At 32.4% G+C, this 13,914-nt stretch overlaps 1 protein-coding gene and 1 long non-coding RNA gene across 3 annotated transcripts in view; both read left to right on the forward strand.

Annotated features, from left to right (window-relative positions):
* The window catches only part of LOC108745688, an 11,963-nt gene extending 1,879 nt beyond the window's left edge, over nucleotides 1–10,084 (forward strand). Inside the window, exon 3 of the long non-coding RNA XR_001939112.1 lies at nucleotides 9,976–10,084. This is a non-coding gene — a long non-coding RNA (uncharacterized LOC108745688). The remainder of the gene's footprint in view (nucleotides 1–9,975) is intronic.
* A 343-nt stretch (nucleotides 10,085–10,427) lies between these two features.
* On the forward strand, nucleotides 10,428–13,606 carry LOC108745687 (putative peptidyl-prolyl cis-trans isomerase dodo). 2 transcript variants are annotated; one of them, XM_018481981.1, is made up of 3 exons: nucleotides 10,428–10,923; nucleotides 12,609–12,821; nucleotides 13,299–13,606. In XM_018481981.1, exons 1-3 carry the CDS (start codon nucleotides 10,851–10,853, stop codon nucleotides 13,517–13,519), a joined length of 507 nt encoding a protein of 168 aa, XP_018337483.1. In that variant the 5' UTR covers nucleotides 10,428–10,850; the 3' UTR covers nucleotides 13,520–13,606. The 2 variants fall into 2 exon arrangements, with proteins under 2 accessions (XP_018337483.1, XP_018337484.1); XM_018481982.1 differs by having other exon boundaries at nucleotides 10,433–10,680.
* Nucleotides 13,607–13,914: the final 308 nt, after the last annotated feature.

Here is a 13,914-nt window from a genome sequence, read left to right on the forward strand (position 1 = left end):
CTTATATTTATCATAAAAATATAAATATGTATTAAACATATCATAAATAGCATATACATATTGTATTTATATATTATATTATACATACTATATTTTGTATATTATACATATTTATATATATATATAGTATATATATTAAATATACTATACAATACAAATGTATTTTATTTTACATCGGTAATACCCCCCCCCCCCCATGGCAGCGTGTCGGTGGAACCTAGCACGATATACCGCTTATTGTCGTGCGGATTTAGAACGATTTTTGTTATCGTGTACATCTGATTTCTGATATCGTGTACATCTCGTGTATGTTGGATCTTATGCACGACTATCTGCACGTCATTTCGATTGTGTCATTCCAGCACCGCGTGTAATCCTTGAACGTTATAGACCTCGCTACAATATTGCTCTTGACACCCTTTGCCTTCTTCGTATCCTTCTTTCCTTCTACACACAAGGCATACATTTTCGTTCGAAGCCCAACAAATTCGGTTATATTGGCACCGTTGTTCTTGTCTTTTATAAGGTCAGAAACTTTTTTATTTACGAGCGGAATGCCGTACGCATTGTTGCTCGAGTAATTGCTCGTGTCAAATCTACTTATATCGCGTATGATATCGTAGACACATCGTCACATTTTATATGATATACTCGTATGAGGCTATCGATATCAGTATCGATATACATAATTTTGCATTTTTCGCGGAACAGCGATGCTATGTATTCGTGGTGAAATTTGTACAAACACGTCTTGGATACGTCGAGGATGCACATATCCACGTATATCAAACTTCACCTCGAGCTTACGCAGTTCTATCGCGACCAGATTCTCCGAAAAGATGCTACGGCTGTGGAAATTGGTTTCGCAATCATTGCCTCAGCACCGTATCTGCCTTCTCATTGTATTAATAACTTTACGTCGACGCGATCGCGTGCGTTCTCCATGGTTTTGTCAAATACCGCATTATTCATAAGTTTGTATAAATTTTTTTCAAAATCATTTTTGGCTAAAGTTCTAAATTTTGTGTTTAATTCTATATAATCGCGTAGCCATGGAGATTGTGTGAATTGCAATATATGCCTATATAATATAAACCTTTGTGATACGAAGATCGTGGCGAGTACACTGCTGCAGGTTACGATAATGTATGACGTTACGCTGTTTATCGCATAATATTGCAAGGAGCTTGTTATCGCGCTTGCCGGGTGGTTTCTCGCGCGTCGGACAGAATGGTAGGTCAGTGTGTGCGTCATGAAGATGTTGTACGTATACTCCGCGTCTATCTCGAGAATATAGCCAGTTGCCGAATCTAACGCGATAACATTCGCATAAACTTTAAAAATATTTGTATAAAATATTAATGTTACATCTGACATTTTTTAATTTTTTTGTTATTTATTTTTTTCATTATATACATATTAGTACATAATAAATCACAGTTTACTTAGTAAATAATAAAAAGATATAACATTATTTTTTGAAATATAAACATATTTGAGTAAAATGAGTGAATGAATACTTGAGAAAAATAGCACAAACAATACTATTTTCTAACATATTAGCTTATTAAATTGTTTGAACATTTGTCTTAACAAAAAAATTTTTTTTATTTATTATAGAAATTTATATTATAGAAATTATAGAAATTTATTATAGAAACTATAATAGAAGTCTCTTAGATAACTGATTAATTTATATATTAAAGAAATTATTAACTGTGCAACAAAAAATTTAATATTCCTTTATCTAGACATTTCTAGATAACACAGGCACACCAGAATATCATAGTTTAATCTCCGTATCAAATATTAAATTTTGTCTTGTGTGCCTGTGCAATTAATCGGTCTACGAGTTATTCATATGGTCCATTAAAATTTCCATAATTTTCTTTCGCAGCATTGATTTTTTAGTTCCTCATCTTGTAATTCCTTAAAAATCAAATTTGTTAAAATATGATTTTTTCTGCCATTTTGTTTCTCTTCAACTTGATTAGAGAGTGGAATTATTGATGAAGAAACAGCTTCAAAAGAATCTATAAAGCAATCAACATTCGTATTTCCGCTAGGTATGTTATGTTTAAAAGTGCTTGATGTTGATCTTGAAGATGTATTAATTTATGGAGAAATTGATGAAGTTGATTCGTAGGGTTGTTTTTGTGTAGAGGTTGACGCGGTTGCAAATTACAGAGCTTATATGTAACCAAATTGGAAGAAAAACATTCTTTTTGTATAAATAAAATATCAAGAAACAACATGGAAATAAGTTTTTCAATTTATAATACTGAAAAAAATCTTTTCTTAGAATTTCTCTTATTTGTGAATTCTGAAATATCCTTAGATTTCCCATTCTATAATTTCTGAAAACATACCTTCAACTTTTCCAAATTTTATAAAATTTTATCAGAAATTTTCGAAATCTTAGAAATTTCAAAATACACTGGGCAACAAAATTAACGCAACACCTGTTCACTCTGCAAAAATAGGCAAAATTCAAGATACAATAACTTTATCAAAAATTGCCGTATCGGTATGTCTAAAAAAGCATTTTACAGGTAGAAACCTCTACTTTTCGGATCGGTACTTAAAAAAACGATCTCATGGAGATTTCATGAAGTTACACAAACATAAATGAAGATACCATATCAGACCTCAAAATTTTTTATGGAATTTGCGAAGCTCCACGGAATGGAATAAAAATTGTATACAAATGCGATTTACATCGAAAGAGCGAATCTTTACCTTTAATTTACTTTTTTATGAAGCTTTTATGATTTTTTTTGATCGAGTAATAACTCGATTCAACGTTGAAGCAAAAATGGTCCTTTTGCTTCAACGTTGAATAACTCGATGTATCTTGAGATTTGCTTATTTTTGCAGAGTGAACAGGTGTTGCGTTGATTTTGTTGCCCAGTGTATTTCAAAATTCATAAATATGAAGAATTTTATAAAAATTGTCGACTTTCTTAGCATTTTTTAAAAGCATTCCAATTTGTATAAAAAATGTGAGAAATTTTTTAAAGAGTTATAAAATTATTTAGAAATTCTAAAAATTCTGAAATTTATATAAGATTCTGAAAAATTATATTTATGAAAAATTCTGAGAAAGATTTTCACCAGGAACGTTATACTAGTACATAAATAAATGTCAAAATATACCGAATTTGTTAAATCCACAAATGGATCTCTGTTATTAAAAGATGATGTTGAATTTGATGATGGTGTTCTTGATCTTGTAAGTAATATTCGTGAAGATGATCTTCATACTAGGGATGTTTGATTCAAGATCGATTTTTTAGAAAATCGATTCTTTTATCTTCGATTTTCGATTTTTTAGATCGATTCTTAAGCTCTGATTAAATCGACGAATCGATTCTTAAGATCCGAGATCGATCTTCCGTGACACCTAATTCAAAGGTCTACTCTTTATTCCTACATTATTTGAATTTATGCATATGGTACAGAAATAAAGAACCGACTTTATGGTTTACGTATAGACATAAGGCCACACATCTTCCGTAAAGCTCATAGTACATACAAAAACGTAAGGCCATAATACATAATCAGCAAACGAATTGGCCAATTACGGTAGAAATCGTAAGACCGGTAGCGAATCTAATCTAATGCGTGATCTACAATGGCAGTAGAGACTGTAAACATATCGGGAGTAAGCTGGTTTTCCAGCTAAACCATTAATGGTTAATCGATCAACGTCAAATTGATGTTGATTCAACATCACTCGATGTCAAATTGATGTTAATACAACGTCGATCGACTGCTGGACCAATAAGCATACAGTGTAATGGCTCCATATTAATTTACATAAGATGTTCATTGGTTCAGCGGTCTTATGTTATGCTTATGCCTGTTATGCATTTTATATGTGACAGACTTAAGAGTGCGTTCACATCTTGACAGAAAAGCAGAATTCAATAGGTGCATCCAGAAGCACGACCACTCACTGAACTCTTGTACCTGTTTAGTCTATATTTTTTATGGAATATGTCAATCAGATGTAAGAGCTCACTGAGCGCTCAGTGAGCGATCGTGCTTCTGGATGTATCCAATGGGTACATCCATTGCATTCTAAGCAGCTTTGAAGCGCGGCCGCTCACTAAGTGCTCAGTGAGCACTTATACCTGTTTGGTCTATATTTTTAGATCTAATGGAATATGCCAATCAGATGTAAAGCTTATTGAACGTACTTCTGAACTCACGCTGTACCGCCATTTGTTATCAGCGCGAGTTCTGATTGGCTTCTGCTTTTCTGCTTTCTACTTTTCTGTTTAGTGTAAATGCGCTCTAAAGCCTGGAGCACACTATGCTTGTTTTTCAGCTGGATTCCCTAGCTAGATTAAAATCTTGCCATCGTATTGGCTGCAATATGCCACCTGATTAAACCTGTGCAATAAAATAAAAAGAATAAAGAGCACGTATATATTTCATTCTGTATAAACGGCACAAGAGATATATGCACGTGTGCATCGAATTTTTTTTTATAAGTCTACAGTGTACAATTAGCCTCGATTTTTTAGATAGATTTCCGCTAAATCGAGTCTTTGGTGCTTGATTTTTTGGTGAATCGATACTTACAGTTGCGTTCGGGATTAAAAAAATCGATTCTTTTGCCGAGATCGAGCATCCCTATTTCGTGCCGAATCTGTGGTAAATTTTGGCAATTGTGCTTTCCGATGAATTCAGAGGTGGAACTGAGTTCCATATACAACCAAAACAATTAATACAAGCATAACGTTATGAAACTAGTTATGAAACAGAAATAATTCCTGAATTGTCAAAACATGCTGAATTTAAAACAAATAAAAAATAGAGTAAAAAACAATTAAGAGCCTTAATACGCGGTAATTGATACGATTATCATATACACATATATTTCGATTGTATCTATTACATAATATACAAAATTGAACGTTTTGGTTATATTTAAGCCATCCTCAACAATCTCCAATCATAGTAATAATTGATACCAATGCAATGTTCATAACGTCAAAGAAATCAAATGTAGCAAACAAGTCTCACAGATTACCATATCTAGAGTGTATATAACCGTCAATTAGCTGATTAATTATGTGCAAGTTACTGCACACCATAACTGCACAATAATATAAATTAAATAGATTAAAATTGACAAAATAAACAGATAAAATAAAATTAAATTTCTTGTAAAAACATAACATTTGCAATGTCAAAAGCAAAAGTGTCAACTTATGTCAAAGGACATTAAGAAAAAAAAATTGAATTTGTCAAAAATGGAGTTCCATTCCTATTATCTAAAGAAGGTGTACGTGACTCAGAACTGAATAGATTGAGTCCTTGGATTATCATTAATAGATGAATTCTGAGATTTTTCAATAGTGATAGATTTTTTTAAAAATTAGTAAATGTCCAAAAACATTAAAAATACAGTAAATTCAATTATACTTAAAAAACTAATGCTGACTATATAAAATGACTTATTAAAATTCTACACACTTTCTCGTATACTATCATATGTACTATCATTATATGTACTATCCAAGAAATTCATTGAAATGAATAAATACTAAGTCAGATTAATTGCTTTTAATCCGCTTTCCAATTCTTGCTTCTGCCGTTCTTTAACATAATATTGGCGCAGTCGTTGCTATATTGACAAACATTTACTAAAAAAGTTAATATTTGTTATATTTTCGTTACATTTAGCCAGAAATACGAAAGCTGTTATATATATATATGTGTGTATATATATATATATATACACACACACACAGATTTTAATTATTATATAAATTAGATATTTAGACTGATTCAAAATCGAGGAATTCTCTTCTCAAAAGGTTTCTTTTTTTGCTATATCTTTAAAATCTTTTTTTTTGTTTATCCCACAAATGTGAGTATAACCTTAAATCAATTAATAATTTATCACTATCTTTGCTTTCAGTTAAATCATATTTCACTGTCATTCTGATTTATTGAGTCATTGAAATATATGTTGTCACTATTATATGTGTGATCACACATTTTTTACTATTTTTAATCATGTATGTACGTCCAATTCTGATTTTAATGAAACTGTGAATTTGTAGCTTACATAAACAGAATGAATTTAGAAAATATCAGTTGCGGCTGAAAACGGTTTGAAGGGGTGCAATCATCCTCTACGTATACAGCGGTTTTCAGCTTTTTCCGTTATATCTCTTGTGAATTTACATTAAAGTTACATGCATGAGAAATAACGTATTCTTCTTTTTAGTAAGTAGTTGTTTTGCTATCATAAAAACTTGTGTGTTATAATAAAATGGGGAAGAAATTTGAAATTATAGATTAATTGGAAATTCCATGCCAGAGTTACAGTAATTATTCTAATAAATTTACTAATCTTATAATAATAATTATAATACTAATTTATCAATATTATCAATTGATCGGTACAAAACATCAATAGCAGAATTCAAAATATCAACAACAGAGTTCAAAACATCAACAGTAGGATTCAAAATATCAATAGCAGGGTTCAAAACATCAACAGGGTTTCAATCTTTAACTTTTGGACCATATGTTTCTTGTATAAATTCCCAAGCTACTTTGTCATTATCTGAAATTATTTCAATATTACGTAACAATCCTTAAAATATCGATAACATAATATCAATCATAAAAATTTATCGAAGAAGGCATACATATTTCAATTGGACATATTTAGATTTAGTCAATCCACTTTTAGTGAAGGACAGTTCATTAATACGAAAATAAATATATATCCTAGGATCTGTTAAAAAGAAGAAATTATAAATTAAATTAAATTTGACGTGTCAAATTCAATCATATACGGTAATGAAAGAGAAATAAGTTCGATGATAAGTTGTTGAGGTTAGAATTTTAAAATTATTTCACAATAGATTTGTTAAAAACTTATTCACATCTTGGGTGCATTCCGTTTCACGCATGTGTATGATGCATCAGTGGCTGTGTTCAGCGAACTCAACAGTTGAGTGAGCGCTCTCTGTTATTGATATATTTTTTCAGATCATCCAAACAGCATTTTAAGTCTGGAAGAAACATCAATACCAGCAAGCGCTCATTCAACTGTTGAATCCGTTGAACGCAGCCACTTATCCTTAGAGGTTTCGCGTCGCATGCTCGAACATGTTTCAATATGTTCCTATCATATGCACTCATTAGAGTGAGTAGGAACTATGGCAAACTTCTTGTTTAAAACTCGGTGAACAACAAGGATAAATGGCCTCCTTGACTTCTATTCTTGAAAGGAAACGTATACGATATTCTAGGAAATTCTATAGTTACGTAACATAGTATTTCCCTAGACTTTCGTATACGTTTCTTTTCAAGAATAAGGAGCCTTATTTTTGTCCGCATACATTTTTATGTCTATAACAATATACAAATTTTTATGATTGGCCCTAAGCTCTCTGATATTAATCTAAAATGTTAAAATTTGTAAAACTGTATGATTTTCCACTAAAAGGATACGTCACCGGTCACATCACATGGCCTAGTTTACATCGTACACTTGATATAGGTTCTAACTAGTAACTTTATATATGTTGAAACATATATATGATATATGTATTTAATTAATCATTATGATGTATATTGTACCAATTTAGTACATCATTCTTTAAATATATTGTTGAAATTAAAATAATTTAATAGAAAGTTACTAGTTAGTACGTGTATCAAGTGCACGATGTAAACTAAACTATTATCATATGAAATTTGAATTATAAACAAATATCAATAAAGCCCCGTATAAGTAAGTCGCAACACGCAAAACGCATTTACATTCGCATTTGCGATACCCAATCAAAAGCTGTTATTAGTACCATTGCCGCTTATGATTGGCTGTCGTGAATGCGAATGCGGTTGACGTGCTGTGACTTACCTAGGCTGAGTATTTTCCATTTCATGACATAAATCGACACAGGTCGACAAGTTTATCTTTGTAACTCTCTGGCCTAGTTTACATCGAGGGTTCGACCCGGGTCAGAATACAAGAACCAATGTTACAGTCAAATGACAAGGAAATGCTCGACTACAGTTGGTTGGTTCTTACATTCTCGGATTGAATTCTCGGTGTAAACTCGGCCTCTGAATGTCAAATAGAACGACGCTTGTGTCGATTTGTGTCATCAAATGGAAAGCACTCATTGTGTTTCACTTAACGTTCGCACACTCGTGAGCATTGTTTATTCTTGTTTAACATTTGATAAACGACAAGGATGAAGTGATTTCACGAACGTTGCGAGCATTAACGTAGCCTATATTGGAACGCTAAAATCTTGTATCCACGATGCTAAGTCCGAATCTATCTAGGTGTTTTAAGCCTTAAGCCGTAAGAAATTAAACAATTACAGTTCGAATGCGAGGAAAATAATTGATTGTGATTCGTCCATTTCTTATGGCTTAAGGCTTAAAAATCTATTGTAGATCTGGATCTCTATTCTTGAAAAATACCGCATACAAAAATCTAAGGAAATACTACAGTATGCGTAACATAGACTATAGCATTTTCCCTAGTTTTTCGTATACGATATTTTTTAAGAATAGAGTCCTGAAATAATCGATTCGAGATCTCGGATGAAGAAAGAATTGATCAATCACATTAGTCATATCCGTTATGTGATCGAAATATTCAAACTTGATTCGTTAATTTTTTTTCTGTCCGATTTCTAACATCGTAAATACAAGATTTTATGACAGAAATTTGAATTTTAAGTGATTTTTATTGTAAATTTTAAGCTGCAGAGACGCTTTAAATAGCAGACTTTTTACTCACTATGGGGCTCTGCACAATAAAAGGAACAGACAACAAACAGAGAATAAGAATTTCAACCTATCAGAAATCATAGGTTTGTTTTCTGCATGAGGATTGCACTAGAACTGAACTGAACTAGTGCAATCTAGGACTGACGAGTGTAAGCGTGCAGGCAAGGAATAAAAAACGTTTTAGTACAAGATAAAAATGGTGTCCCATATTGTTTACATGGAAGTTAGGGAGAAATTAGATTCGTATGATGAAAATGAATGCAATTCCACTAAAAAAATTCTTAATTAAAGATAATGATGACACAAAATGTTTTTATATGTAGGCTTGCTATTATTTATATATATTTATCATTCTATTATTTATGAATTATCTAATTATTAATTATTTAAAAGACGTGCCTCACCTTCAATTTTAATAAAATTATATTTGTCGCATTTGTCGCATTTTTGCATGAAACGAAAGAATCTGGCAGTAAAATGTCATGCCTAGTCCCGTGAACCGAGATATTAAGCGTTGAAGTTGACGAGTTATTAAGGTTAGGAAATTTGTCAGCTGCAAAATATCGCGATGAAAGCATGTGCTACGATCATATTTTCATGCTTTATGGCTACATGTGCATAGTTTTTTACTAACTTGCTTCTACAGCGATATATTAATGTTTGTTTATTAATATTCAAATTATCTTCCTTTCATCGTTTAAGGGTTTACAATTTTTTGCACGTAACAAGTAAATAATTATCAATTCTCGTACTATTTGTACAAGGTCTGTCTTTTGGGTGAACTAGTGTACATTAATGTTTGTACTGCTTGCACTGACTCCAGACCTAGTACAGCCAGTACAGTGAACTCGTGCACTGAATTCTGTTGCACTGGAATGAAAAACACCGTCGCTGACGTCATTTTGGGAAAACGCTTTAGTGTACACTAATTTCGAACTAGTGCAATTAGTGTAGGAACAGAACACAAATTTCATGTATTGTAGAATACATAGTTTCTGATAGGTTGAAATTTTTATTCTCTATTCTCTGTTCCCTGTTCCTTTTATTGTGCGGAGTCCCTTATTCTCTGTTCTTCGTTCCTTTGCTCCTACTACTGAAAATCCATAGTGCACTTAATTTGTGTTTTTAGTGTTGGGGTCATATGTGTCATGCTGACAGTGGCCTAGTTTCCACCGAGGATTTAAACCGGATCAGAATGGTTGCGTTCAGCAGGATGTTTATTTTGCAATTGTTGGAAGTTTTCTTCACGCTGATTGGATTATATTTTTAGATCTAGAAGAATGACCCTATCTCAGCAGACAATCATAAAATGGCAAAACTGTTGTGTTCTACTGAACGCAGCCAATGTAAGAATCAATCAACTACAGTCGGGCATTCTCCTGTTTGACTATAATATACAGATCTGGTTTAAACCTTCGATGGAAACTAGGCCAGTGAGTAATAGCTAGTAGGTGTATACAGAACAACAACAATTGCTCATTGAGCACTCACACTTTCATTTGATTGGTCTATATTTTAGGATCTAAGGGAATATACCAATCTGAGCGGTTGTCGTTTGCATCCAGTAAATATCGAACGCAGGTTCGATTGGTGCGATATTCAATTTAAAAAATTGGCCTCTAAAAATATTGGCTAAAAATAACAAAAAAATAACCAAAAAATTGTATCGATAAAAATCGCACATTCCTAGCTATCGCGCCAACTTGTACCGCACGGCAAGCGTTGTGTTCTGTGTGCAGAAGCCATAACCGTCTAGTTTATTCTTACTGTGTCTATAGGTTTGACGTAGAGAGTGCCAGCGAAGAGAACAGCAAAACGTAGTCCGAAAATATATTACGACGGTAATGGCGGACGAGGAGCTACCAGCAGGATGGGAGAAACGCCTCAGCAGATCGACTGGTATGTCGAAACTGACGATTTTTGCAGTCGCAACCCCACGATCGGCGATCTTGTTAAGGCGCGAATCTCAACACGGAGCATCGTGGAATCCACGATCTCATAGCCGCGTTTTGCTCTCGGAGCGAGATTACGAGCATTTCGACGTATAACATTTCATTGATATTTCGCTGATGCTAATCAATTCGCAGTGGTCAAGAGAAGTGTCCGATACTCCTCGATGTTCTCGACAAATTTTTGTATTACGTATGTAGTCGATCGTAGTTGATGCGAATCTTTTACCGGGTTCTACAAACAGTTGGTAGTCAGAAGTCTTATTAACTAGTTAAGCTAATTCTACAATCTGTAGTCAGAGATTTTAAGTTTTATTCAGTCTTAACCTAAATAGATAACTAGTGACGAATTTGGCACACATGCAGACTCTGCTTTGATGCTGCTCTAACATGAGGCCTGTTCTTTTTGACTGAACTTTTGCACTAGTTTGTCTTTCTTTCTATTCTTTCCTCTTGGAGAGAAAAGGAAGAAAGATGAATTCAAGTTAGTCAAAAAGAATAGGTCTATGGTGTAAGTGTAGAACCACTGATGCTATGCCAAACTACACTGTCAGAAACATTAGTGCAATATTTTTTGAACTCATTTAGTTTATTTGATTGGTCCAAATATAAATTTATTCTATTGAATTAGTTTTTATTTGCTGAATATGACAATCCGAATGCATTGATACAATGCGTATAAGCCGAATGTGTGACACTGAAAAAGTTTGCACTCAGTACTACACACTAGTGTAATTTGCCGAATTTGCTATATGATTTTTCGCATCTACAAGTTATTAATTATACAGCAAGTTGTTTAGCTCGACTAATGGGAAGGAATAAAATTGAATTTGACTAAGTCTTAAGAAAATTGGTAGTTTTAGTTGTATAAGTAGACTGTTGGCCAACTTCACTGATTCATTGAAGACTTAAGTCCGTATCAGACTATTGATTTTACAGGCTGACCCGACTGCCAATTCTGACTGCAGAGCAATAATGGACCAATTACAATAAGACTGATTCAATGTATTTGGTTCATTATTGGTCGGCAGTCAGAATTAGCAATCTCATCCTGAAGAGTCGATAGTCTAATATGGGCTATAAGACTAGCAATTCATCGTAGAATCACCTTACAATTAATTGTACAAGTTGGCTATTGGCCAATTTCACCAATTAAGATTTAGGACCGCTTTAGGATTTCCAATTATTGACTCATTGTAGAACCCTGGTTAGAGACGAAAGATTGAATAGTGTGCTGGGTGCTGGAGATGATTGGATTTGATTTTGCTGAAAAACGACTAGAAAATATCCCGCACTCATTATCAATTGATTTTTATCAACATTGTCAGTTTGTTGATTTCAACTTCAGTGAATTGATTGCTTTATTAATCATAAAGCATAAACTTTTCAAAAATTCAGTACACAATTGCTTTTATTGTTTCTGCATTAATTTACTCCAGATCATAAAAGTTTGAAAAGTTTTTTTAGATTATTATCCATAATAAGATGTTTTTTTAGCAATAATTCTTCAGATTCAATAGTTATTGGATCTAAAGAATTATTGTAAAAACATAATATACATTGGTATGAATATATAAATAAATAATCTTAAAATTTTTAATGTGTTTCTAATTTTTTAGATGGGAGTATATAATGGGAGAAAATGGTTCTAGTTTAGTCTAATTTATTTCTATTTCTAATCTAAAACTTTCTTTAAAAATTGCAATTGATCCTCAGTTTTCTTGAACATGATCAATATTCACTGAATTTAAAATGTTTGATATTAAGTTTTGCTTTATGTGACATCATAGAGCTGGTAAAGCACAATAGTGATAAAAAACCTACTTAAGTATATTAATATTAGTATTTTAGTTTCTGAAATGAATAAAATTATTATAGGTCAACACTATTATTTAAATATTTATACCAAGGAAAGTCAGTGGGATAGGCCAGATAAACCTGCTGATCCATCTGGTAATGGCAAGGCAGATGGACCTGAAGAAGTGCAATGCTCTCATCTACTTGTAAAACATTCAGGCTCTCGACGACCTTCTTCCTGGCGAGAAGAGAATATTACTAGGTCAAAAGAAGAAGCTCTAGATTTGGTCAAATGTATGTCTACAGCTTTACAATCTTTTGTCTAAAAATTATTATTTCATGTAGAATATTTCTATCTGTTGTTTCTATGTTTGTTTCATTGTAAATCATTAATCCCAGAGAGCAAAGTTTCTAAACTATTTTTCATTACAATTGTAATTTTTATACAGAAAGTGATAAACTTCTTGTTTAATTTTTACTACAAAAATAATAAGATTTATTTTTTTTTAATTTGTTGTTACTATTTGGAGACTTCTCTTTAAAAAAGTAATGCAATATTGTGATTTTTTTTCTAGTTGTCTTGGGATTAAATACGTTTTCATAGATTTTGTTTATATTAAGATGGAATATTTTTTCACTTAAAATTTAATAATATTAGTACAAAGTGGGAAATGTATCTGAAATAATTTTAATTTTGTGCGATAACTACTATAGCACTGAAATATTTAACACCTTTCAGCTGTGATTACTACAAAAATATCTTTTTAACAGCTTATAGAGAACAAATTGCATCTGGTAAAGCGACGTTCGCTGAACTTGCCTCCAAATACAGTGATTGCAGTTCGGCAAAGCGTGGCGGTGATCTCGGACCTTTCAGTCGTGGTGCAATGCAGAAACCCTTCGAACAGGCAGCATTTGCGCTGAAAGTTGGCGAGCTATCATCACCTGTGCACACAGATAGCGGAATTCATATCATCCAACGAACTGCATAAGCCAATTCAGTCTGAAACGGATTGTCAATATTTTGCAAGAAGTCTCTCTCTCTCTCTCTCTCTCTCTCTCTCTCTCTCTCTATCTATCTATCTTATTGTTTATAAATTTATGCCAATGGTGTTCTTCCAACATTTTATATATTGGCTATTGCACTATTTTTATTTAAAGCAGAATGTTGAATTTTATTGAATTTATTTGAAGTCGCAATATCTAAATTTGTATTTCTTTAGACATATTTTTATCTTAGTTTTCAATAATAATTCCGTTTTGCAATAAAATAATAAATTAACGGTCCAATCGAGAAAACTTTAAGGCATCATTAGTCTTTTAAATTGCATATTATAATATCATATAAGAATAATGATATTATATACACCTTCATTATTAGAAACAT

Source organism: Trachymyrmex septentrionalis, unplaced genomic scaffold (assembly GCF_001594115.1).
Source record: "Trachymyrmex septentrionalis isolate Tsep2-gDNA-1 unplaced genomic scaffold, Tsep1.0 scaffold146, whole genome shotgun sequence".
Taxonomy (NCBI): Eukaryota; Metazoa; Arthropoda; class Insecta; order Hymenoptera; family Formicidae; genus Trachymyrmex; species Trachymyrmex septentrionalis.